This window comes from Dendropsophus ebraccatus, chromosome 12 (genome assembly GCF_027789765.1).
Source record: "Dendropsophus ebraccatus isolate aDenEbr1 chromosome 12, aDenEbr1.pat, whole genome shotgun sequence".
Lineage (NCBI taxonomy): Eukaryota > Metazoa > Chordata > Amphibia > Anura > Hylidae > Dendropsophus > Dendropsophus ebraccatus.
This window is the reverse complement of record NC_091465.1, coordinates 93,341,764-93,366,761: the sequence shown is the minus strand read 5'-3', so window position 1 is coordinate 93,366,761 and position 24,998 is coordinate 93,341,764. Positions and strand designations below refer to the sequence as shown.

General features: G+C 48.6%; 1 protein-coding gene across 1 annotated transcript in view; it reads left to right on the top strand.

Moving 5' to 3' along the window:
- The first annotated feature begins 5,337 nt into the window (after window positions 1-5,337).
- Window positions 5,338-24,998, top strand: part of HPN (hepsin) — an 84,779-nt gene continuing 65,118 nt past the window's right edge. Inside the window, exons 1-7 of the mRNA XM_069946828.1 lie at window positions 5,338-5,405; window positions 5,691-5,731; window positions 7,372-7,537; window positions 7,623-7,813; window positions 16,260-16,355; window positions 16,450-16,592; window positions 16,667-16,831. Of these exons, the coding sequence (XP_069802929.1) occupies window positions 5,338-5,405; window positions 5,691-5,731; window positions 7,372-7,537; window positions 7,623-7,813; window positions 16,260-16,355; window positions 16,450-16,592; window positions 16,667-16,831 (870 nt within the window). The remainder of the gene's footprint in view (window positions 5,406-5,690; window positions 5,732-7,371; window positions 7,538-7,622; window positions 7,814-16,259; window positions 16,356-16,449; window positions 16,593-16,666; window positions 16,832-24,998) is intronic.

Genomic DNA, 24,998 nt, shown 5'->3' with positions numbered 1-24,998 from the left:
CCAACGTGCACCATGACTGCTGGTCCTCACCAGCCCCTCCCAGTAACAAACTTTAATGTTACTGTTACTGTTAATGTTACAAACTTGAGTGCCAGATTGCCCTGTCTGTACCCTACTACCAGTACCTGTCTGTCCCCCTAATAACTGAGTCCCCCACTACCAGTACCTGCCTGGCCTGCCCTGCACTCCTATTTCCCACCTTACTCGAACAGACACCCCCCTGGTTTTCAGAGGCAGTGTCCTGCTGCAGCAATGCCCCCCTAAATCTACATCCCCCTCATCCGCCAACTTGGCAAGCTGGTTGGGGTGTGCCAGATCAGGACTGGCCTACCTTACAATCTTCTCTCTACCCCATTTTCGAACTGTCCCCAAACTAGCTGTCTCTTCCTCCTGCACCTCCATGCTATCACCCCATCCCCCATCTACCCCTTTGAGCGCTTGCTCAGTGAGCAGCAGACCCCTTTCTAGTTTGCTAATGCATCTCAATCTTTGCAGCCGCTCATTTACATCCAGAATCTGTGCTTCCAAACCAGCAACATGCACACATCTCACACGGTAGGCACCCTCACCCTCCATACATCTCCCACGGTAGGCACCATCACCCTCCATACATCTCACACGGTAGGCACCCTCACCCTCCATACATCTCACACGGTAGGCACCCTCACCCTCCATACATCTCACACGGTAGGCACCCTCACCCTCCATACATCTCACACAATGGTATGCACCCTCACCCCTCCATACATCTCTCACAATGGTATATACCTCCCCCCCATACATCTCCCACAATGGTATGCACCCTCACCCCCCCATACATCTCTTACAATGGTATATACCTCCCCCCCCATACATCTCCCACAATGGTATGCACCCTCATCCTCCATACATCTCTCACAACGATATCCACTCTCGATTCGTGGATCAAGGATTGCAAACATCATACAAGATGTACATTGGACCGCATTATCAAACATAGAACTCATATTTCAATGGGAATATAAGATAATAGCACACAACAAAAGCAAACAAATAAACAATGTGTTCTTTGCTAAAAAAACAGAATTTAATATCCCACACTTGAGATAAAAACTCGCTCACAAATAGCAATATAAAGATCTTAGCTGCTCTGTTTGCTGCTAGTGTCTCCTCTCTTGTGTATTATTGGTATACATGGATTATTTGTCTATCATATCTTCCTCCATAGAGTGGCCACCTCTATGGGTTTGGATAGGGTAGACAATCCCTCTTGATAACCAGGCTCCGGTGATAACCAATATAACATAATGATCCCTCTTCAGATAAGACAATGAACAATATACACAATCAATGAGGAAAGAGGCATCAGTGGTTTTCTTTATTCTTATACAGTGCAGAGTAGGGAGGGCGGTGGTACGGTGGGCGCGCACTACCTGCTCATGCCTGTTTTCTCATTGTATATCTTGTCTTCACTTTCTGCATTGGAGCACCCCTTCTGGTTATCCATCCACCTGCCATATCTTGTCTTCATTGCTGAATGCTTACCAACTTTGTCTCCTACTGCACATACAATGAACAATATACTGGGTATTTGTGATACAAACAAGATGACCCAGCACAAATAAGAAGATGCCAGAGTTAAGGGATAACAATGAACAATATCTTAAAACTTTGATAACAAACAGATACAAGGTCCCAAGTCAATATCAAAATGTTTGCTAAATAACTAGATACCAATCTATAGGTATAGCTCAATCTCTAAGTTAAATAACAAAGCTCTGGTGCCAACCGTGACCTATAAAGAGACACATGTAAACACAGCAGTGAAGCAACAGTAATACAAAATGGTTTCCAAGGTATAAGCTTCAAGTAGCCACAAATTAGTCCTAGCATTACCTTGGGGAGTGATCATTTGTGTGCCTCGCCCCCTTTATCTGCCCATAACACATTAATGTTCCCACCTTGCAAGCTACAAACCCCCAATTTCACTAGAATAAATAAACAGAGTTCCGTTTTTCTCTCTCTAAATATACACTTTGGTTTGGCGGGGATAACATCTAGTAATGTACACTAGTGTAAAAGAAAAGAAAAGGGCACCAAAACACCCACCCAGTTCCCCCCTCCCCCCCCAATAATAAAAATGTATTACATTCCCTATAAACCGTTACATAAAACAGACCAAAAACACAAATCCTATACATGTTTTGTATCGCCACGTCCACAACGACCCAGTCTATAAAACTATATCTTTAATTATACCGCACGACACACGCTGTAAAAAAATAATTAAAAAACAGTACCAGAATAGCTGTGTTTTATCAATCCCCTTTAGAAAATATGTTATAAAAGAGATCAAAAAGTCATATACATATAAAACTTGGTATCAATAGAAACTACAGATCTTACCACAAAAAATAAGCCCCAAACCAGCTCTGTCGCGCAAAAGATAAGAACGCTATGGATCTTGCAATGTGGCAAAAGTTTTTGTAGGTTTTTGATAGGAAGATAGTTTCTATTGCACCAAAGTGGTAATAGTTAAAAAAAAACCTACACAAATGTGGTATCGCCGTAACCGTAGTGACCCAGAGAATACATGTATTATGCTATTAGTGACCGCCCATACGGATTATTACGGCGATCACTAATGGGCTCTATTCTGCTGCCATCAGCTCTTTATGGCGATGGTGCAGAATAGTGCAGCGGCGCTGGTAAGAGCCGCAGCCCCCTCCTCTCAGCTACCGGAGGTCACTGAGGGACTGGGGCAGAATGTGGGGTCAGTCCCGGCCAGTCCCCGCACCAGCAATCACCGTTATTAACAGTATCCACAAGTGAGAGGAGATGAAAACATGTCCCCCCCCCCCCTGCCCCCCGGTTTAACCCTAGTGACCTGGTCACTGACCCTCCCCTCCCTGGGCGGCCATCTGATCCAAGATGGCCGCCACCATCACTGTGAACAGACTCGGTTCCCGTGCACGGCGCCGTTCTATGCACCGGAACCGGCCGGTGCTTAAGCACTGGAGGTAGGCTGGGCCGCCCCCAGTGGGAGGGAATTCCCTCCCCTGTATGATGCGGCTTCCGGTGCATAGAACGGCGCCGTGCGCGAGAACCGGGCCACGGTCCGAAAAACGGACCGTGGCACCGGCTTCCACGTGATGGCGCCGTTCGATCCGTCGTCTCAGATTAAAGAGGATGTACCTGGTGGTACATCCTCTTTAAGGTGTGTAGTTTCCAAAATGGGGTCATTTATGGAGGTTTCCAGTATACAAGCCTCCTAAATTTCCTAAAAAAAAAGAACTGATCCCCTGATCCCTAAAAAAAAATAAATTAGTTTTTGAAAATTTCATGAAAATGTGATAATTTGCTGATACATTTCTAAGCCCCGTAACAGCCTAAAAAAGTAAAATATATTTACAAAATGAAGCCAGAATCAAGAGGACACATTGTAAATGTGACTTAGTAACTCGTTTATGGGATATGACTTTCTTTTTTTAAAAGCAGAGAATTTCAAAGGTCGTAAAGTGCAAATTTTTCATATTTTGATTTTTTTCACAAAAAACACACAGTGACCAAATGTTTCCACTCACATAAAGTAACATATGTTACGAAAATACAATCTCAGAATCGCTAGCATACGTTAAAGCATCACTGAGCGCATAAAGTGGGATTTTGGAAAATGAGCCTGGTCATTAAGGTCCAAATAGGCTTGGTCACTAATGGGTTAAAAAGGCGTCACTCTTCAGGATATCCCAGTTATAATCAGCCCATCTTGTGCCTTTTATTTGTATGTTAAATTCAGATTTGCCACAGCTCTATGCCTTGCTATATGTACCAGGGTTTTTGGATAATTCTTAGGAATCTTTTGCTAACCTTTCCTATCCACAATTCCTATTAGAACTACAATTTCTTCTAATTCTTTTCTTCTGGCTAAATAGGATGTTGCCCCCATCCTTTCTGATTCCCCCTGTAACGATTAGCGTCTACTTCTAAGTTACATTACTAAGTGGTCCGTCCTAAATATTTTAAGCCAGATAGATGATCTCGTTTCTTCACCAGCCAGATCTATAGATTGAGTTTTGTGTGTTATACTTATGAAGCACTTACACCCTTGTTTACTGCATCTATAGACTCCTGCTGGTAATGCTGAGATTTTTTGTTTTGGGATTTTTTGGCGTTGTGGGATGGAAGGCGCAATTACATTTTTAAGAATTCTATTTTTTCATTTCCAGTCCAGACACTGAGTGACACACACAGAACTTACAGCTCAGTCTTCTCTCTTTTCCTCTCTGCCGGCCGATCTCCGCACTGTAATTAGGTTGAGGACCTTCCAATCATGATTGGTCCATCATTCCTCTCTCTGCAGGACACTGGCAGGTCCTGCTCTTTCTCTTGTTGTTCAGCACTTACCCTGCACTACAGTGAGCAGGCTGAACATCACAACATCAGGCTCCCCTCTCTCTCTGGGCCCCTGGGGCCTTGGCACTTGCCCGGGTAAGCCCAGTGCTGACACGGGGCCTGACTACTCTTATAACTCACATGGTAGCACAGGGTAATGTGTAAACCGGTCACCTGAGAAGCTGGTCCTTTACTGTAATAGCTATAAATGTGTAAACTAGTCACCCGGGGAGCTGGTTCTTTACTGTAACAGCTGTAAATGTGTAAGGTAATCATCCGATGAGCTGGTTCTTTACTGTAAGAGCTATAAATGTGTAAAGTAGTCACCTGGGGATCTGGTTCTTTACTGTAAGAGCTATATATGTGTACAATAGTCACCTGGGGTTCTTCACTGTAAAAGCTATAAATGTGTATGGGTCTCCAAACTGCAGCCCTCCAGCTGTTGCAAAACTAAAACTCCCATCATGCCTGGACAGCTAAAGCTTTGGATTTGGCTGTCCAGGCATGATGGGAAATGTAGTTTTGCAACAGCTGGAGGGCCGCAGTTTGGAGACCCATGGTATAAAGAGTAAGTAAGGGTAAGAGAAGAAACAGGTGAGGGTGTCACAAATGCTTTAGCTAATCTTGAATGTTGATTCTGTCAGATTGTTATTCAGATTAAGACAGACTGGTTTGATGGGCTTGTTGCCTTACTCAGGATCCACATAGGGAAATTACATTCTAAAGTTAGCCCCGCCCCCTCTCTTCACACCGCACCCCTTTTATTCACAACCCCTTCCCGCCCCCGTTCATTAGTAAACTTGGACATTTGTCTTCTGTACAAGGTAACATGAATATTAGAATTCTGGTTGCCTGCAGTGTCCACCAGGGTGGGCTCTCAGCATATGGACCTGTGAGGCTGGTAATAAAGGGGGTTCTGGGGCCACAGATCTAGGGAGGGGGGTTGGGGCCCTGCTTGGGGTCAGCATGTCGCACACTCAGATGGAAGTGAGTGGAGTCATGGTGGAGAAACAAGCACTACAGCACTCCCAGAGGTAGGGGCAGGATTTTCTCCCAATGTGTGCACAGGCGGCTGTTTCTCCATAGATGTTAAGGTAGCACATTATTAGATTCAGTATGTGGCTGCACGGTATACCTATTTTACTGTCGTAGTTTGTTTGTAGTGCATGAAAAAAAAATGAAATGAAAAATATCTATCTATCTACAGACAGTCAGCAGAGGTGCTGAGGACCCCTGACGAGGGTCCCATAATGGTCATATAGACTACAGAATGGATGATGCATAACAAGTGATGACACCTCTTTTCTTTTCCCCCACAGTGAGTGCCCCAGTGGTCAATTTCTCTCTGTTCAGTGTCAAGGTAAAGTCAGACAAGTTCCCTATATGTCAGTCTGTTCTTATATTCCTCTTATTACACTGCTACTAGATGATTGATGAAAGATTGCACCACTGTACCCAGCAGACCTCAGGGCACTGCACTAACCACACTATACGCAGGTGCACTTGTTATCTTACCGACACAAAAACTTAAGGCCCTATTACACAAAACGATTATCGGCCAATAATCATCATGTGTTATAAAAGACAACGATGTCAGCTGATCACAGTTCAACTCCCACAGCGACCAATCACAGCTCAGCTCTAACAGCAACCAATCACAGTTCAGCTCTCACAGCAACCAATCACAGCTCAGCTCCCACAGCAGCCAATCACAGCTCATCTCCCACAACAACCAATGGCAGCCCCGCTCCCACAGCAACCAATCACTGCCCCACTCCCACAGCAGCCAATCACAGCCCCACTCCCACAGCAGCCAATCACAGCCCCACTCCCACAGCAGCCAATCACAGCCCCACTCCCACAGCAGCCAATCACAGCTCATCTCCCACAACAACCAATGGCAGCCCCGCTCCCACAGCAACCAATCACTGCCCCACTCCCACAGCAGCCAATCACAGCCCCACTCCCACAGCAGCCAATCACAGCCCCACTCCCACAGCAACCAATCACTGCCCCACTCCCACAGCAGCCAATCACAGCCCCACTCCCACAGCAGCCAATCACAGCCCCGCTCCCACAGCAGCCAATGGCAGCCCCGCTCCCACAGCAACCAATCACTGCCCCACTCCCACAGCAGCCAATCACAGCCCCACTCCCACAGCAACCAATCACTGCCCCACTCCCACAGCAGCCAATCACAGCTCATCTCCCACAACAACCAATGGCAGCCCCGCTCCCACAGCAACCAATCACTGCCCCACTCCCACAGCAGCCAATCACAGCTCTCCGCTCTAGTAAAATGATAGAGGAGCTGTGATTGGCTGCTGTGGGCCTTAGTGTAGAGTTGGGCGCACAATAGTAAATACTTCTATTATTGGGTGTCCATGGCTTCTTGATGTGATGCAGGGAGAGGGAGCATGGCGGCAGCGTTTCCCACCATTTCCTCTGGCTGTGCAGCTGATGTCAGAAGTAATGGACGCTGAATCAAAGAAGTAATTATACACAACTATCGGCGAGTACTCCTCCCTTTTGCACACTGTTTGGATATGACTGATGAGCTATCCATAGGGTTATTACTGATGGGTGGAGAACCAACGCCAGCACCCCCACAATCATCTGTCCAGCCCCTGCGTTACATAGTGACCAATGCGGTAAGAACAGCTCCAGTCATTGCATAGTGGTGGTGCTGGGTAACTGCAGCTCACATAGGCGGCTCACTGTGTAGCCCAGGCAGCTGATGGTGTCAGCACCCCACGATCAGTGATTGATGGCCGATCCTGTACGTAGGCCATCAGTCATATAGTTCCAGAGAGTGTGAAAGTGATGACAAATTAAAACACTAAATATATTAGAAATGTGCAGGATAGTAGATAAGAAGTCATTTTCCAATATTAGTTGATTATCGGGGCCATTGTGTGGTGATCAGGGGGCTCTAATCCCATGGCAATGGCTACAGTCCCATGTGTGATCTGTGACCTGCTCTCTCATCTGCTTCCACAGACTGCGGACGGAGAAAGATGGCCGTGGACAGAATTGTGGGGGGACAAGATGCAGCCCTAGGTCAGTGGCCGTGGCAGGTCAGCCTCAGATATGATGGCACCCACCTTTGTGGGGGCTCCTTGATATCCAGTGAGTGGGTCCTCACTGCAGCACACTGCTTTCCAGAGTAAGTGAATAGACTGCAAAGAGGAGAGTGGAGACATGTGCACTGGGTGCGGTATATCATTCTGCTACTCTTGCTTCATCCTCAGGAGAAATCGTGTGGTGAGTCAATGGAGAGTGTATGCAGGGGGCGCATCACATCTCTCATCCCGAGAATATATGCACAGTGTGAAGAGTGTTATATATCACGCTGGATACTTACCCTTTCTATACACGGACAGTGAAGAAAACAGCAATGACATTGCCCTGGTGCATCTGCTCAGCCCGCTCACACTCACAGGTAGAGAACCTACACAAGTCTATCCATGTAACAAGAAATAACAGAGAAGTTGTAGAATTTTAGTGGCTATGGACACCGGCCACCAACGTATTGTTACTTGTTTCCTGCCTGCAAAATGAAGTAACTTCCTAAAACCTTCCAATTAAGAGATCTATACAGACGGCCTTAAAGTGTCACCATGGTTATAACTTTCAAGATCTAAATCAGCAGTAGATGTGAAATAAAGCAAGTTTGTAATATACATTCATTATTTTTTTTTGCTGTTATCATGCTGTATAACAAAGCTGAACTTACCAGAAATCCAGGTCCAGTTTCCTGAAGGCTGCTATATAACAGCTATACTTACTGTATCCAGGTCCTGTCTCCTGCTATATAACAGCTATACTTACTGTATCCAGGTCCTGTCTCCTGCTATATAACAGCTATACTTACTGTATCCAGGTCCAGTCTCCTGCTATATAACAGCTATACTTACTGTATCCAGGTCCTGTCTCCTGCTATATAACAGCTATACTTACTGTATCCAGGTCCAGTCTCCTGAAGGCAGCTATATAACAGCAGTACTTACTGTATCCAGGTCCAGTCTCCTGAAGGCTGCTATATAGCAGCTATACGTACTGTATCCAGGTCCAGTCTCCTGAAGGCAGCTATATACCAGCTATACTTACTGTATCCAGGTCCAGTCTCCTGAAGGCTGCTATATACCAGCTATACTTACTGTATCCAGGTCCAGTCTCCTGAAGGCAGCTATATAACAGCTATACTTACTGTATCCAGGTCCTGTCTCCTGCTATATAACAGCTATGCTTACTGTATCCAGGTCCAGTCTCCTGAAGGCTTCTATATACCAGCTATACTTACTGTATCCAGGTCCAGTCTCCTGAAGGCAGCTATATAACAGCTATACTTACTGTATCCAGGTCCAGTCTCCTGAAGGCAGCTATATAACAGCTATACTTACTGTATCCAGGTCCAGTCTCCTAAAAGCAGCTATATAACAGCTATACTTACTGTATCCAGGTCCAGTCTCCTGAAGGCAGCTATATAACAGCTATACTTACTGTATCCAGGTCCAGTCTCCTGAAGGCAGCTATATAACAGCTATGCTTACTGTATCCAGGTCCAGTCTCCTGAAGGCTGCTATATACCAGCTATACTTACTGTATCCAGGTCCAGTCTCCTGAAGGCGGCAACAGCTATACTTACTGTATCCAGGTCCAGTCTCCTGAAGGCAGCTATATAACAGCTATACTTACTGTATCCAGGTCCAGTCTCCTGAAGGCAGCTATATAACAGCTATACTTACTGTATCCAGGTCCAGTCTCCTAAAGGCAGCTATATAACAGCTATACTTACTGTATCCAGGTCCAGTCTCCTGAAGGCTGCTATATAACAGCTATACTTACTGTATCCAGGTCCAGTATCCTGAAGGCAGCTATAAAACAGCAGTACTTACTGTATCCATGTCAAGTCTCCTGAAGGCTGCTATATACCAGCTATACTTACTGTATCCAGGTCCTGTCTCCTGCTATATAACAGCTATACTTACTGTATCCAGGTCCAGTCTCCTGAAGGCGGCAACAGCTATACTTACTGTATCCAGGTCCAGTCTCCTGAAGGCAGCTATATAACAGCTATACTTACTGTATCCAGGTCCAGTCTCCTGAAGGCAGCTATATAACAGCTATACTTACTGTATCCAGGTCCAGTCTCCTAAAGGCAGCTATATAACAGCTATACTTACTGTATCCAGGTCCAGTCTCCTGAAGGCTGCTATATAACAGCTATACTTACTGTATCCAGGTCCAGTATCCTGAAGGCAGCTATAAAACAGCAGTACTTACTGTATCCAGGTCAAGTCTCCTGAAGGCTGCTATATACCAGCTATACTTACTGTATCCAGGTCCTGTCTCCTGCTATATAACAGCTATACTTACTGTATCCAGGTCCAGTCTCCTGAAGACAGCTATATAACAGCAGTACTTACTGTATCCAGGTCAAGTCTCCTGAAGGCTGCTATATAACAGCTATACTTACTGTATCCAGGTCCAGTCTCCTGAAGACAGCTATATAACAACTATACTTACTGTATCCATGTCCTGTCTCCTTCTATATAAGAGCTATACTTACTGTATCCAGGTCCAGTCTCCTGAAGGCTGCTCTATACCAGCTATACTTACTGTATCCAGGTCCAGTCTCTTGAAGGCGGCAACAGCTATACTTACTGTATCCAGCTCCAGTCTCCTGAAGGCAGCTATATAACAGCTATACTTACTGTATCCAGGTCCAGTCTCCTGAAGGCAGCTATATAACAGCTATACTTACTGTATCCAGGTCCAGTCTCCTGAAGGCAGCTATATATCAGCTATACTTACTGTATCCAGGTCCAGTCTCCTGAAGGCGGCAACAGCTATACTTACTGTATCCAGGTCCAGTCTCCTGAAGGCTGCTATATATCAGCTATACTTACTGTATCCAGGTCCAGTCTCCTGAAGGCTGCTATATAACAGCTATACTTACTGTATCCAGGTCCAGTCTCCTGAAGACAGCTATATAACAGCAGTACTTACTGTATCCAGGTCAAGTCTCCTGAAGGCTGCTATATAACAGCTATACTTACTGTATCCAGGTCCAGTCTCCTGAAGACAGCTATATAACAACTATACTTACTGTATCCATGTCCTGTCTCCTTCTATATAACAGCTATACTTACTGTATCCAGGTCCAGTCTCCTGAAGGCTGCTATATACCATCTATACTTACTGTATCCAGGTCCAGTCTCTTGAAGGCGGCAACAGCTATACTTACTGTATCCAGCTCCAGTCTCCTGAAGGCTGCTATATAACAGCTATATTTACTGTATCCAGGTGTAGTCTCCTGAAGGCTGCTATATAACAGCTATACTTACTGTATCCAGGTCCAGTCTCCTGAAGGCGGCAACAGCTATACTTACTGTATCCAGGTCCAGTCTCCTGAAGGCTGCTATATAACAGCTATACTTACTGTATCCAGGTCCAGTCTCCTGAAGGCTGCTATATAACAGCTATACTTACTGTATCCAGGTCCAGTCTCCTGATGCCAGATTTTCTGACTTTTGCTGGTTGAAAAAAACCAGCTATACTTACTGTATCCAGGTCCTGTCTCCTGCTATATAACAGCTATACTTACTGTATCCAGGGCCAGTTTCCTGAAGGCTGCTATATAACAGCTATACTTACTGTATCCAGGTCCAGTCTCCTGAAGGCTGCTATATAACAGCTATACTTACTGTATCCAGGTCCAGTCTCCTGAAGGCTGCTATATAACAGCTATACTTACTGTATCCAGGTCCAGTCTCCTGAAGGCTGCTATATAACAGCTATACTTACTGTATCCAGGTCCAGTCTCCTGAAGGCAGCTATATAACAGCTATACTTACTGTATCCAGGTCCAGTCTCCTGAAGGCTGCTATATAACAGCTATACTTACTGTATCCAGGTCAAGTCTCCTGAAGGCTGCTATATAACAGCTATACTTACTGTATCCAGGTCCAGTCTCCTGAAGACAGCTATATAACAACTATACTTACTGTATCCAGGTCCTGTCTCCTGCTATATAACAGCTATACTTACTGTATCCAGGTCAGTCTCCTGAAGGCTGCTATATACCAGCTATACTTACTGTATCCAGGTCCAGTTTTTTGAAGGCGGCAACAGCTATACTTACTGTATCCAGGTCCAGTCTCTTGAAGGCGGCAACAGCTATACTTACTGTATCCAGCTCCAGTCTCCTGAAAGCAGCCATATAACAGCTATACTTACTGTATCCAGGTCCAGTCTTCTGAAGGCAGCTATATAACAGCTATACTTACTGTATCCAGGTCCAGTCTCCTGAAGGCAGCTATATATCAGCTATACTTACTGTATCCAGGTCCAGTCTCCTGCTATATAACAGCTATACTTACTGTATCCAGGTCCAGTCTCCTGAAGGCAGCTATATAACAGCTATACTTACTGTATCCAGGTCCAGTCTCCTGAAGGCAGCTATATATCAGCTATACTTACTGTATCCAGGTCCAGTCTCTTGAAGGCGGCAACAGCTATACTTACTGTATCCAGGTCCAGTCTCCTGATGGCAGCTATATAACAGCTATACTTACTGTATCCAGGTCCAGTCTCCTGACTGCTATATAACAGCTATACTTACTGTATCCAGGTCCAGTCTCCTGATGGCAGCTATATAACAGCTATACTTACTGTATCCAGGTCCAGTCTCCTGAAGGCTGCTATATAACAGCTATACTTACTGTATCCAGGTCCAGTCTCCTGAAGGCAGCTATATAACAGCTATACTTATTGTATCCAGGTCCAGTCTCCTGAAGGCAGCTATATAACAGCTATACTTACTGTATCCAGCTCCAGTCTCCTGAAGGCAGCTATATAACAGCTATACTTACTGCATCCAGGTCCAGTCTCCTGAAGGCAGCTATTAACCGCTATACTTACTGTAACCAGGTCCAGTCTCCTGAAGGCAGCTATATAACAGCTATACTTACTGTATCCAGGTCCAGTCTCCTGAAGGCAGCTATATAACAGCTATACTTACTGTATCCAGGTCCAGTCTCCTGAAGGCAGCTATATAACAGCTATACTTACTGTATCCAGGTCCAGTCTCCTGAAGGCTGCTATATACCAGCTATACTTACTGTATCCAGGTCCATTCTCCTGAAGGCAGCTATATAACAGCTATACTTACTGTATCCAGGTCCAGTCTCCTGAAGGCAGCTACTAACCGCTATACTTACTGTATCCAGGTCCAGTATCCTGAAGGCGGCTATATAACAGCTATACTTACTGTATCCAGGTCCAGTCTCCTGGTGGCTGATATATAACAGCTATACTTACTGTATCCAGGTCCAGTCTCCTGAAGGCAGCTATATATCAGCTATACTTACTGTATCCAGGTCCAGTCTCCTGAAGGCGGCAACAGCTATACTTACTGTATCCAGGTCCAGTCTCCTGAAGGCTGCTATATATCAGCTATACTTACTGTATCCAGGTCCAGTCTCCTGAAGGCTGCTATATAACAGCTATACTTACTGTATCCAGGTCCAGTCTCCTGAAGACAGCTATATAACAGCAGTACTTACTGTATCCAGGTCAAGTCTCCTGAAGGCTGCTATATAACAGCTATACTTACTGTATCCAGGTCCAGTCTCCTGAAGACAGCTATATAACAACTATACTTACTGTATCCATGTCCTGTCTCCTTCTATATAACAGCTATATTTACTGTATCCAGGTCCAGTCTCCTGAAGGCTGCTATATACCATCTATACTTACTGTATCCAGGTCCAGTCTCTTGAAGGCGGCAACAGCTATACTTACTGTATCCAGCTCCAGTCTCCTGAAGGCAGCTATATAACAGCTATATTTACTGTATCCAGGTGTAGTCTCCTGAAGGCTGCTATATAACAGCTATACTTACTGTATCCAGGTTCAGTCTCCTGAAGGCGGCAACAGCTATACTTACTGTATCCAGGTCCAGTCTCCTGAAGGCTGCTATATATCAGCTATACTTACTGTATCCAGGTCCAGTCTCCTGAAGGCTGCTATATAACAGCTATACTTACTGTATCCAGGTCCAGTCTCCTGAAGGCTGCTATATAACAGCTATACTTACTGTATCCAGGTCCAGTCTCCTGATGCCAGATTTTCTGACTTTTGCTGGTTGAAAAAAACCAGCTATACTTACTGTATCCAGGTCCTGTCTCCTGCTATATAACAGCTATACTTACTGTATCCAGGGCCAGTTTCCTGAAGGCTGCTATATAACAGCTATACTTACTGTATCCAGGTCCAGTCTCCTGAAGGCTGCTATATAACAGCTATACTTACTGTATCCAGGTCCAGTCTCCTGAAGGCTGCTATATAACAGCTATACTTACTGTATCCAGGTCCAGTCTCCTGAAGGCTGCTATATAACAGCTATACTTACTGTATCCAGGTCCAGTCTCCTGAAGGCAGCTATATAACAGCTATACTTACTGTATCCAGGTCCAGTCTCCTGAAGGCTGCTATATAACAGCTATACTTACTGTATCCAGGTCAAGTCTCCTGAAGGCTGCTATATAACAGCTATACTTACTGTATCCAGGTCCAGTCTTCTGAAGACAGCTATATAACAGCAGTACTTACTGTATCCAGGTCAAGTCTCCTGAAGGCTGCTATATAACAGCTATACTTACTGTATCCAGGTCCAGTCTCCTGAAGACAGCTATATAACAACTATACTTACTGTATCCAGGTCCTGTCTCCTGCTATATAACAGCTATACTTACTGTATCCAGGTCAGTCTCCTGAAGGCTGCTATATACCAGCTATACTTACTGTATCCAGGTCCAGTTTTTTGAAGGCGGCAACAGCTATACTTACTGTATCCAGGTCCAGTCTCTTGAAGGCGGCAACAGCTATACTTACTGTATCCAGCCCCAGTCTCCTGAAAGCAGCCATATAACAGCTATACTTACTGTATCCAGGTCCAGTCTTCTGAAGGCAGCTATATAACAGCTATACTTACTGTATCCAGGTCCAGTCTCCTGAAGGCAGCTATATATCAGCTATACTTACTGTATCCAGGTCCAGTCTCCTGCTATATAACAGCTATACTTACTGTATCCAGGTCCAGTCTTCTGAAGGCTGCTATACACCAGCTATACTTACTGTATCCAGTTCCAGTCTCTTGAAGGCAGCAACAGCTATACTTACTGTATCCAGGTCCAGTCTCTTGAAGGCGGCTATATAACAGCTATACTTACTGTATCCAGCTCCAGTCTCCTGAAAGCAGCTATATAACAGCTATACTTACTGTATCCAGGTCCAGTCTTCTGAAGGCAGCTATATAACAGCTATACTTACTGTATCCAGGTCCAGTCTCCTGAAGGCAGCTATATAACAGCTATACTTACTGTATCCAGGTCCAGTCTCCTGAAGGCAGCTATATATCAGCTATACTTACTGTATCCAGGTCCAGTCTCTTGAAGGCGGCAACAGCTATACTTACTGTATCCAGGTCCAGTCTCCTGATGGCAGCTATATAACAGCTATACTTACTGTATCCAGGTCCAGTCTCCTGAAGGCTGCTATATAACAGCTATACTTACTGTATCCAGGTCCAGTCTCCTGAAGGCAGCTATATAACAGCTATACTTACTGTATCCAGGTCCAGTCTCCTGAAGGCTGCTATATACCAGCTATACTTACTGTATCCAGGTCCATTCTCCTGAAGGCAGCTATATAACAGCTATACTTACTGTATCCAGGTCCAGTCTCCTGAAGGCAGCTACTAACCGCTATACTTACTGTATCCAGGTCCAGTATCCTGAAGGCGGCTATATAACAGCTATACTTACTGTATCCAGGTCCAGTCTCCTGGTGGCTGATATATAACAGCTATACTTACTGTATCCAGGTCCAGTCTCGTGGTGGCAGATTTTCTGACTTGTGCTGGTTGAAAAAAAACAGACTAAACATAGGAGTTCCGGCCAGTACAGAGAGTCCTGGCTCAATGTGTCCGTCAATCATGACTGCCTTCTCTCTGCGAGCGCTCAGATGGCCTGGGATACCTAGGACTTCTCTTTTCTGACGGTTTCCTGTTTTTTTAGTAAAAAAAAGAGTCAGAAAAGAGGAATTGCCGTGTTTTCCATGATAACGAAAAAATAATAACGAATGTAAATAACAAACTTGCTTAATATCACATCTACTGCTGATTTAGATTTTGAAAGTTAAAATGACAGTGACACTTTAATAGGTTCCCCATGAGGAGGGGGAAGCAGACAGCTCTGGTGCTAATGTATCCCTCTGGGAACAAAGTGGTCGGGCACTAAGAATCCATCCTGCCCAATCTCCGATATTATTTATAGCTGGGGAGTCGGGAGGCCCCCACCCCCACCACCACAACTTTATACTGACAGCTGAAGGTGCTGCCATCAAATGTATGCAGCTCTTTAGAAATTTCCATTAGCTGTAGCTGCTACTCAAAAGAATGATTAGGAAACAGAGGAGAGGAGGTTTAAGAAAGTCTACTAGGAGGATCATATAGACTCACAACTGTAGAAACATAGGAGAGCAGATACAAGGCAGTCTACTAGAAGTATCATATATAGACTATGCACAAGAGTAGAGAGAGGAGATCAGGAGAGTATAATACAGAATGTATCTCAGGATCAGCAATGTAATTTTATGTACACAGTGACTCCACCAGCAGAATAGTGAGTGCAGCTCTGGAGTATAATACAGCATGTAACTTAGGGTCAGTACAGGATAAGTAATGTAATGTTTGTACATTGTGATTCCACTTTATGTACATGTTTTCTATATATAAATGATAAAATGGCAGTGTAGACTGTAGGGGACCCTTAGACACGTTACTTGCCATGTATAATGTTGTACCTTTGTGTATCTCCTAGAATATGTGCAGCCGGTTTGTCTCCCAGCACTGGGGCAGCAGATTGTAGATGGAAAGGTGTGCACAGTCACCGGCTGGGGTAATACCCAGTACTTTGGTGAGTTACATTTTGCCTATAAAGATCTGTTGCTGAGTTTTTAGTATCATATAGACTGTGGACTATGGAGTCAATGATTCACCTTTCTGTTCAGGTCAGCAGTCAGACATCCTGCAGGAAGCCTCGGTGCCTATAATAAGCAATGCTGTGTGTAATCAACCAGACTATTATAACAACCAGATCACAGGAAAGATGTTCTGCGCTGGCTACGCCGATGGGGGCATTGATGCTTGCCAGGTAGGAGACTTTCCAATTAGTCAAAGCAATAGATGATGATATGAATAGTAATATCCTGTACACATTGCACACAGGGGGACAGCGGAGGACCCTTTGTTTGTGAGGACACCATCTCCCGCATTTCCAGATGGCGCCTATGTGGAATTGTTAGTTGGGGAATAGGCTGTGCATTGCCAAACAAACCTGGAGTATATGCCAAAGTGGATCAATACCAAAGTTGGATTTACAGAGCCATGAAGGTGAGAAACCTGAGAGAGGAAAGAAGGGTTTAGTGATGAGAGAACAAATCATATTCTGTATGAAGTTTGTAATCAACTTGGAATCATTTTAATCCAAAGTTTTTGAGATTTGCTTCAAGTGAATAAACAGGAGCGAAGACAGGAGTCCTGGACTTCCTAAGCAATGAGGATCCTGAGAATGCACCCCCATTACTGTACACCCTGCACCCCCCTATTACTGTACACCCTGCACCTCCCATTACTGTACACCCTGCACCCCCATTACTGTGCACCCTGCACCCCCCATTACTGTACACCCTGCACCCCCCATTACTGTACACCCTGCACCCCCCATTACTGTGCACCCTGCACCCCCCATTACTGTACACCCTGCACCCCCCAATTACTGTACACCCTGCACCCCCCCCATTACTGTGCACCCTGCACCCCCCATTACTGTACACCCTGTACCCCCCATTACTGTGCACCCTGTACCCCCCCATTACTGTGCACCCTGTACCCCCCCCATTACTGTACACCCTGTACCCCCCCATTACTGTGCACCCTGTACCCCCCCATTACTGTACACCCTGCACCCCCCATTACTGTACACCCTGCACCCCCCATTACTGTGCACCCTGTACCCCCCCATTACTGTACACCCTGCACCCCCCCCCCATTACTGTACACCCTGCACCCCCCCATTACTGTGCACCCTGCACCCCCCATTACTGTACACCCTGCACCCACCATTACTGTACACCCTGTACCCCCCATTACTGTACACTCTGCACCCCCCATTACTGTGCACCCTGTACCCCCCCATTACTGTACACCCTGTACCCCCCATTACTGTGCACCCTGTACCCCCCCCATTACTGTACACCCTGCACCCACCATTACTGTACACCCTGTACCCCCCCATTACTGTACACTCTGCACCCCCCATTACTGTGCACCCTGTACCCCCCATTACTGTACACTCTGCACCCCCCATTACTGTGCACCCTGCACCCCCCATTACTGTACACCCTGCACCCCCCCCATTACTGTACAACCTGCACCCCCCCATTACTGTGCACCCTGCACCCCCCATTACTGTACACCCTGCACCCACCATTACTGTACACCCTGTACCCCCCATTACTGTACACTCTGCACCCCCCATTACTGTGCACCCTGTACCCCCCCATTACTGTGCACCCTGTACCCCCCCCATTACTGTACACCCTGCACCCCCCCATTACTGTGCACCCTGCACCCACCATTACTGTACACCCTGTACCCCCCATTACTGTACACTCTGCACCCCCCATTACTGTGCACCCTGTACCCCCCCATTACTGTGCACCCTGTACCCCCCCATTACTGTACACCCTGCACCCACCATTACTGTACACCCTGTACCCCCCCCATTACTGTACACTCTGCACCCCCCATTACTGTGCACCCTGTACCCCCCCATTACTGTACACTCTGCACCCCCCATTACTGTGCACCCTGCACCCCCCATTACTGTACACCCTGCACCACCATTACTGTACACTCTGCACCCCCATTACTGTACACCCTGCACCCCCCATTACTGTGCACCCTGCACCCCCCATTACTGTACACCCTGCACCCCCCATTACTGTGCACCCTGCACCCCCCATTACTGTACACCCTGCACCCCCCATTACTGTGCACCCTGCACCCCCCATTACTGTACACTCTGCACCCCCCATTACTGTGCACCCTGTACCCCCCCATTACTGTACACTCTGCACCCCCCATTACTGTGCACCCTGCACCCCCCATTACTGTACACCCTGCACCACCATTACTGTACACTCTGCACCCCCATTACTGTACACCCTGCACCCCCCATTACTGTGCACCCTGCACCCCCCATTACTGTACACCCTGCACCCCCCATTACTGTACACCCTGCACCCCCCATTACTGTACACCCTGCACCCCCATTACTGTACACCCTGCACCCCCCATTACTGTACACCCTGCACCCCCCATTACTGTGCACCCTGCACCCCCCCCCATTACTGTACACCCTGCACCCCCCATTACTGTGCATCCTGCACCCCCCATTACTGTAGACCCTGCACACCCCCCATTACTGTACACCCTGCACCCCCCATTACTGTGCAACCTGCACCCCCATTACTGTACACCCTGCACCCCCCATTACTGTACACCCTGCACCCCCCATTACTGTGCAACCTGCACCCCCATTACTGTACACCCTGCACCCCCCATTACTGTACACCCTGCACCCCCCATTACTGTGCAACCTGCACCCCCATTACTGTACACCCTGCACCCCCCATTACTGTACACTCTGCACCCCCCATTACTGTAGACCCTGCACACCCCCCATTACTGTACACCCTGTACCCCACCATTACTGTACACTCTGCACCCCCATTACTGTACACCCTGCACCCCCCATTACTGTACACCCTGCACCCCCCATTACTGTGCTCCCTGCACCCCCCATTACTCAGTAGTGAGTAGAAGTCGGTCAGGAACGGTCACAGAGTTGATGGGAAGCTGCTGCTTAGTTATTTAGCTCTGTGCTTAGGGTCACTGTCTGGTTGGAAGATGAAGCTTCGGCCCAGTCTGAGGTCCAGAGCTCTGGGAGAGTTTTTCATCTAGGAGATCCCTGTACTTGGCCGCATTCATCTTTACTTTGGTGAGAGAGGTAAAGAAGAACCCCGAGATCAGTGTGGCGGAGCTCCAGAGATGCAGGAGGGAGATGGGAGAAAGATCCACAACTATCACTGCAGCCTCCAGCAGTCGGGGCTTTATGGCAGAGTGACGAAAGCCGCCCCTCAGTGCAAGACAGAGAAAGCCGCAGCCACACATGGACGACGCCCAGACTGTGAGGAAGAAGAGTCTCTGGTCTGATGTGCGGGGAAACCAGACACTGCTCATCACCCGCCCAATACAATACCAACAGTGAGACATAGTGGTGGTGGCATCCTGCTATGGTGGAGACAGACAGTGAGACATGGTGGTGGTAGCATCCTGCTATGGGGGAGACAGACAGTGACACATGGTGGTGGCGGCATCCTGCTATGGGGAAGACAGTGACACATGGTAGTGGTAGCATCCTGCTATGGGGGAGACAGACAGTGAGACATGGTGGTGGCAGCATCCTGCTATGGGGGAGACAGACAGTGACACATGGTGGTTGCAGCATCCTGCTATGGGGGAGACAGACAGTGACACATGATGGTGGCAGCATCCTGCTATGGGGGAGACAGACAGTGACACATGGTGGTGGCAGCATCCTGCTATGGGGGAGACAGACAGTGAGACATGGTGGTGGTAGCATCCTGCTATGGGGGAGACAGACAGTGAGACATGGTGGTGGCAGCATCCTGCTATGGGGGAGACAGAGAGTGAGACATGGTGGTGGCAGCATCCTGCTATGGGGGAGACAGACAGTGAGACATGGTGGTCGCAGCATCCTGCTATGGGGGAGACAGACAGTGAGACATGGTGGTGGCAGCATCCTGCTATGGGGGAGACAGACAGTGAGACATGGTGGTCGCAGCATCCTGCTATGGGGGAGACAGACAGTGAGACATGGTGGTGGCAGCATCCTGCTATGGGGGAGACAGACAGTGACACATGGTGGTCGCAGCATCCTGCTATGGGGGAGACAGACAGTGACACATGGTGGTGGCAGCATCCTGCTATGGGGGAGACAGACAGTGAGACATGGTGGTGGCAGCATCCTGCTATGGGGAAGACAGACAGTGAGACATGGTGGTGGTAGCATCCTGCTATGGGGGAGACAGACAGTGAGACATAGTGGTGGTAGCATCCTGCTATGGAGGAGACAGACAGTGACACATGGTGGTGGCAGCATTCTGCTATGAGGGGGACAGACAGTGACACATGGTGGTGGCAGCATCCTGCTATGGGGGAGACAGACAGTGAGACATGGTGGTGGCAGCATCCTGCTATGGGGGAGACAGATAGCGACACATGGTGGTGGCAGCATCCTGCTATGGGGGAGACAGATAGCGACACATGGTGGTGGCAGCATCCTGCTATGGGGGAGACAGACAGTGAGACGTAGTGGTGGCGGCATCCTGCTATGGGGGAGACAGACAGTGAGACATGGTGGTGGTGGCAGCATCCGGCTATGGGGGAGACAGACAGTGACACATGGTGGTGGCAGCATCCTGCTATGGGGGAGACAGACAGTGACACATGGTGGTGGTGGTAGCATCCTGCTATGGGGGAGACAGACAGTGACACATGGTGGTGGTAGAATCCTGCTATGGGGGAGACAGACAGTGAGACATGGTGGTGGTGGCATCCTGCTATGGGGGAGACAGACAGTAAGACATGGTGGTGGCAGCATCCTGCTATGGGGGAGACAGATAGCGACACATGGTGGTGGTAGCATCCTGCTATGGGGGAGACAGACAGTGACACATGGTGGTGGTAGCATCCTGCTATGGGGGAGACAGACAGTGACACATTGTGGTTGCAGCATCCTGCTATGGGGGAGACAGACAGTGACACATGGTGGTGGCAGCATCCTGCTATCGGGGAGACAGATAGTTAGACATGGTGGTGGTAGCATCCTGCTATGGGGGAGACAGACAGTGAGACATGGTGGTGGTGGCAGCATCCGGCTATGGGGGAGACAGATAGCGACACATGGTGGTGGCATCATCCTGCTATGAGGGAGACAGACAGTGAGACATGGTGGTGGCAGCATCCTGCTATGGGGGAGACAGACAGCGACACATGGTGGTGGTAGCATCCTGCTATGGGGGAGACAGACAGTGAGACATGGTGGTGGTAGCATCCTGCTATGGGGGAGACAGATAGCGACACATGGTGGTGGCAGCATCCTGCTATGGGGGAGACAGACAGTGACACATGGTGGTGGCAGCATCCTGCTATGGGGGAGACAGACAGTGACACATGGTGGTGGCAGCATCCTGCTATGGGGAGGACAGACAGTGAGACATGGTGGTGGCAGCATCCTGCTATAAGGGGAGACAGACAGTGACACATGGTGGTGGTGGCAGCATCCTGCTATGGGGGAGACAGACAGTGACACATGGTGGTTGCAGCATCCTGCTATGGGGGAGACAGACAGTGACACATGGTGGTGGCAGCATCCTGCTATGGGGGAGACAGACAGTGAGACATGGTGGTGGTAGCATCCTGCTATGGGGGAGACAGACAGTGAGACATGGTGGTGGTAGCATCCTGCTATGGGGGGAGACAGACAGTGAGACATGGTGGTGGTAGCATCCTGCTATGGGGGAGACAGACAGCGACACATGGTGGTGGCAGCATCCTGCTATGAGGGAGACAGACAGTGAGACATGGTGGTGGCAGCATCCTGCTATGGGGGAGACAGACAGTGAGACATGGTGGTGGCAGCATCCTGCTATGGGGGAGACAGACAGCGACACATGGTGGTGGCAGCATCCTGCTATGGGGGAGACAGACAGTGAGACATGGTGGTGGTAGCATCCTGCTATGGGGGAGACAGACAGCGACACATGGTGGTGGCAGCATCCTGCTATGAGGGAGACAGACAGTGAGACATGGTGGTGGCAGCATCCTGCTATGGGGGAGACAGACAGTGAGACATGGTGGTGGCAGCATCCTGCTATGGGGGAGACAGACAGCGACACATGGTGGTGGCAGCATCCTGCTATGGGGAAGACAGACAGTGAGACATGGTGGTGGTAGCATCCTGCTATGGGGGAGACAGACAGTGACACATGGTGGTGGCAGCATCCTGCTATGGGGGAGACAGATAGCGACACATGGTGGTGGCAGCATCCTGCTATGGGGGAGACAGACAGTGACACATGGTGGTGGCAGCATCCTGCTATGGGGGAGACAGATAGCGACACATGGTGGTGGCAGCATCCTGCTATGGGGGAGACAGACAGTGACACATGGTGGTGGCAGCATCCTGCTATGGGGGAGACAGATAGCGACACATGGTGGTGGCAGCATCCTGCTATGGGGGAGACAGACTGACACATGGTGGTGGCAGCATCCTGCTATGGGGGAGACAGACAGTGAGACATGGTGGTGGTAGCATCCTGCTATGGGGGGAGACAGACAGTGAGACATGGTGGTAGGATCCTGCTATGGGGGAGACAGATAGCGACACATTGTGGTGGCAGCATCCTGCTATGGGGGAGACAGACAGTGAGACATGGTGGTGGCAGCATCCTGCTATGGGGAGACAGACAGTGACACATGGTGGTGGCAGCATCCTACTATGGGGGGAGACAGACAGTGAGACATGGTGGTGGTAGCATCCTGCTATGGGGGAGACAGACAGTGAGCACATGGTGGTGGTAGCATCCTGCTATGGGGGAGACAGATAGTGACGACATGGTGGTGGCAGCATCCTGCTATGGGGGAGACAGACAGTGACAGCATGGTAGTGGTAGCATCCTGCTATGGGGGGGAGAGAGACAGTGACACATGGTGGTGGCAGCATCCTGCTATGGGGGAGACAGACAGTGAGACATGGTGGTGGCAGCATCCTGCTATGGGGGAGACAGACAGTGACACATGGTAGTGGTAGCATCCTGCTATGGGGGGGAGAGAGACAGTGACACATGGTGGTGGCAGCATCCTGCTATGGGGGAGACAGACAGTGAGACATGGTGGTGGCAGCATCCTGCTATGGGGGAGACAGACAGTGAGACATGGTGGTGGCAGCATCCTGCTATGGGGGAGACAGACAGTGAGACATGGTGGTGGCAGCATCCTGCTATGGGGGAGACAGACAGTGACACATGGTGGTGGCAGCATCCTGCTATGGGGGAGACAGACAGTGACACATGGTGGTGGCAGCATCCTGCTATGGAGGAGACAGATAGCGACACATGGTGGTGGTGGCAGCATCCTGCTATGGGGGAGACAGACAGTGAGACATGGTGGTGGCAGCATCCTGCTATGGGGGAGACAGACAGTGACACATGGTGGTGGCAGCATCCTGCTATGGGGGAGACAGATAGCGACACATTGTGGTGGCAGCATCCTGCTATGGGGGAGACAGACAGTGAGACATGGTGGTGGCAGCATCCTGCTATGGGGAGACAGATAGTGAGACATGGTGGTGGTAGCATCCTGCTATGGGGGAGACAGACAGTGAGACATGGTGGTGGTAGCATCCTGCTATGGGGGGGAGAGAGACAGTGACACATGGTGGTGGCAGCATCCTGCTATGGGGGAGACAGACAGTGAGACATGGTGGTGGCAGCATCCTGCTATGGGGGAGACAGACAGTGAGACATGGTGGTGGCAGCATCCTGCTATGGGGGAGACAGACAGTGAGACATGGTGGTGGCAGCATCCTGCTATAGGGGAGACAGACAGTGACACATGGTGGTGGTAGCATCCTGCTATGGGGGGAGACAGACAGTGAGACATGGTGGTGGTAGCATCCTGCTATGGGGGAGACAGATAGCGACACATGGTGGTGGCAGCATCCTGCTATGGGGGAGACAGACAGTGAGACATGGTGGTGGCAGCATCCTGCTATAAGGGGAGACAGACAGTGACACATGGTGGTGGTGGCAGCATCCTGCTATGGGGGAGACAGACAGTGACACATGGTGGTTGCAGCATCCTGCTATGGGGGAGACAGACAGTGACACATGGTGGTGGCAGCATCCTGCTATGGGGGAGACAGACAGTGAGACATGGTGGTGGTAGCATCCTGCTATGGGGGAGACAGACAGTGAGACATGGTGGTGGTAGCATCCTGCTATGGGGGGAGACAGACAGTGAGACATGGTGGTGGTAGCATCCTGCTATGGGGGAGACAGACAGCGACACATGGTGGTGGCAGCATCCTGCTATGAGGGAGACAGACAGTGAGACATGGTGGTGGCAGCATCCTGCTATGGGGGAGACAGACAGTGAGACATGGTGGTGGCAGCATCCTGCTATGGGGGAGACAGATAGCGACACATGGTGGTGGCAGCATCCTGCTATGGGGGAGACAGACAGTGAGACATGGTGGTGGTAGCATCCTGCTATGGGGGAGACAGACAGTGACACATTGTGGTGGCAGCATCCTGCTATGAGGAGACAGACAGTGACACATGGTGGTGGCAGCATCCGCTATGGGAGACAGACAGTGAGACACATGGTGGTGGCAGCATCCTGCTATGGG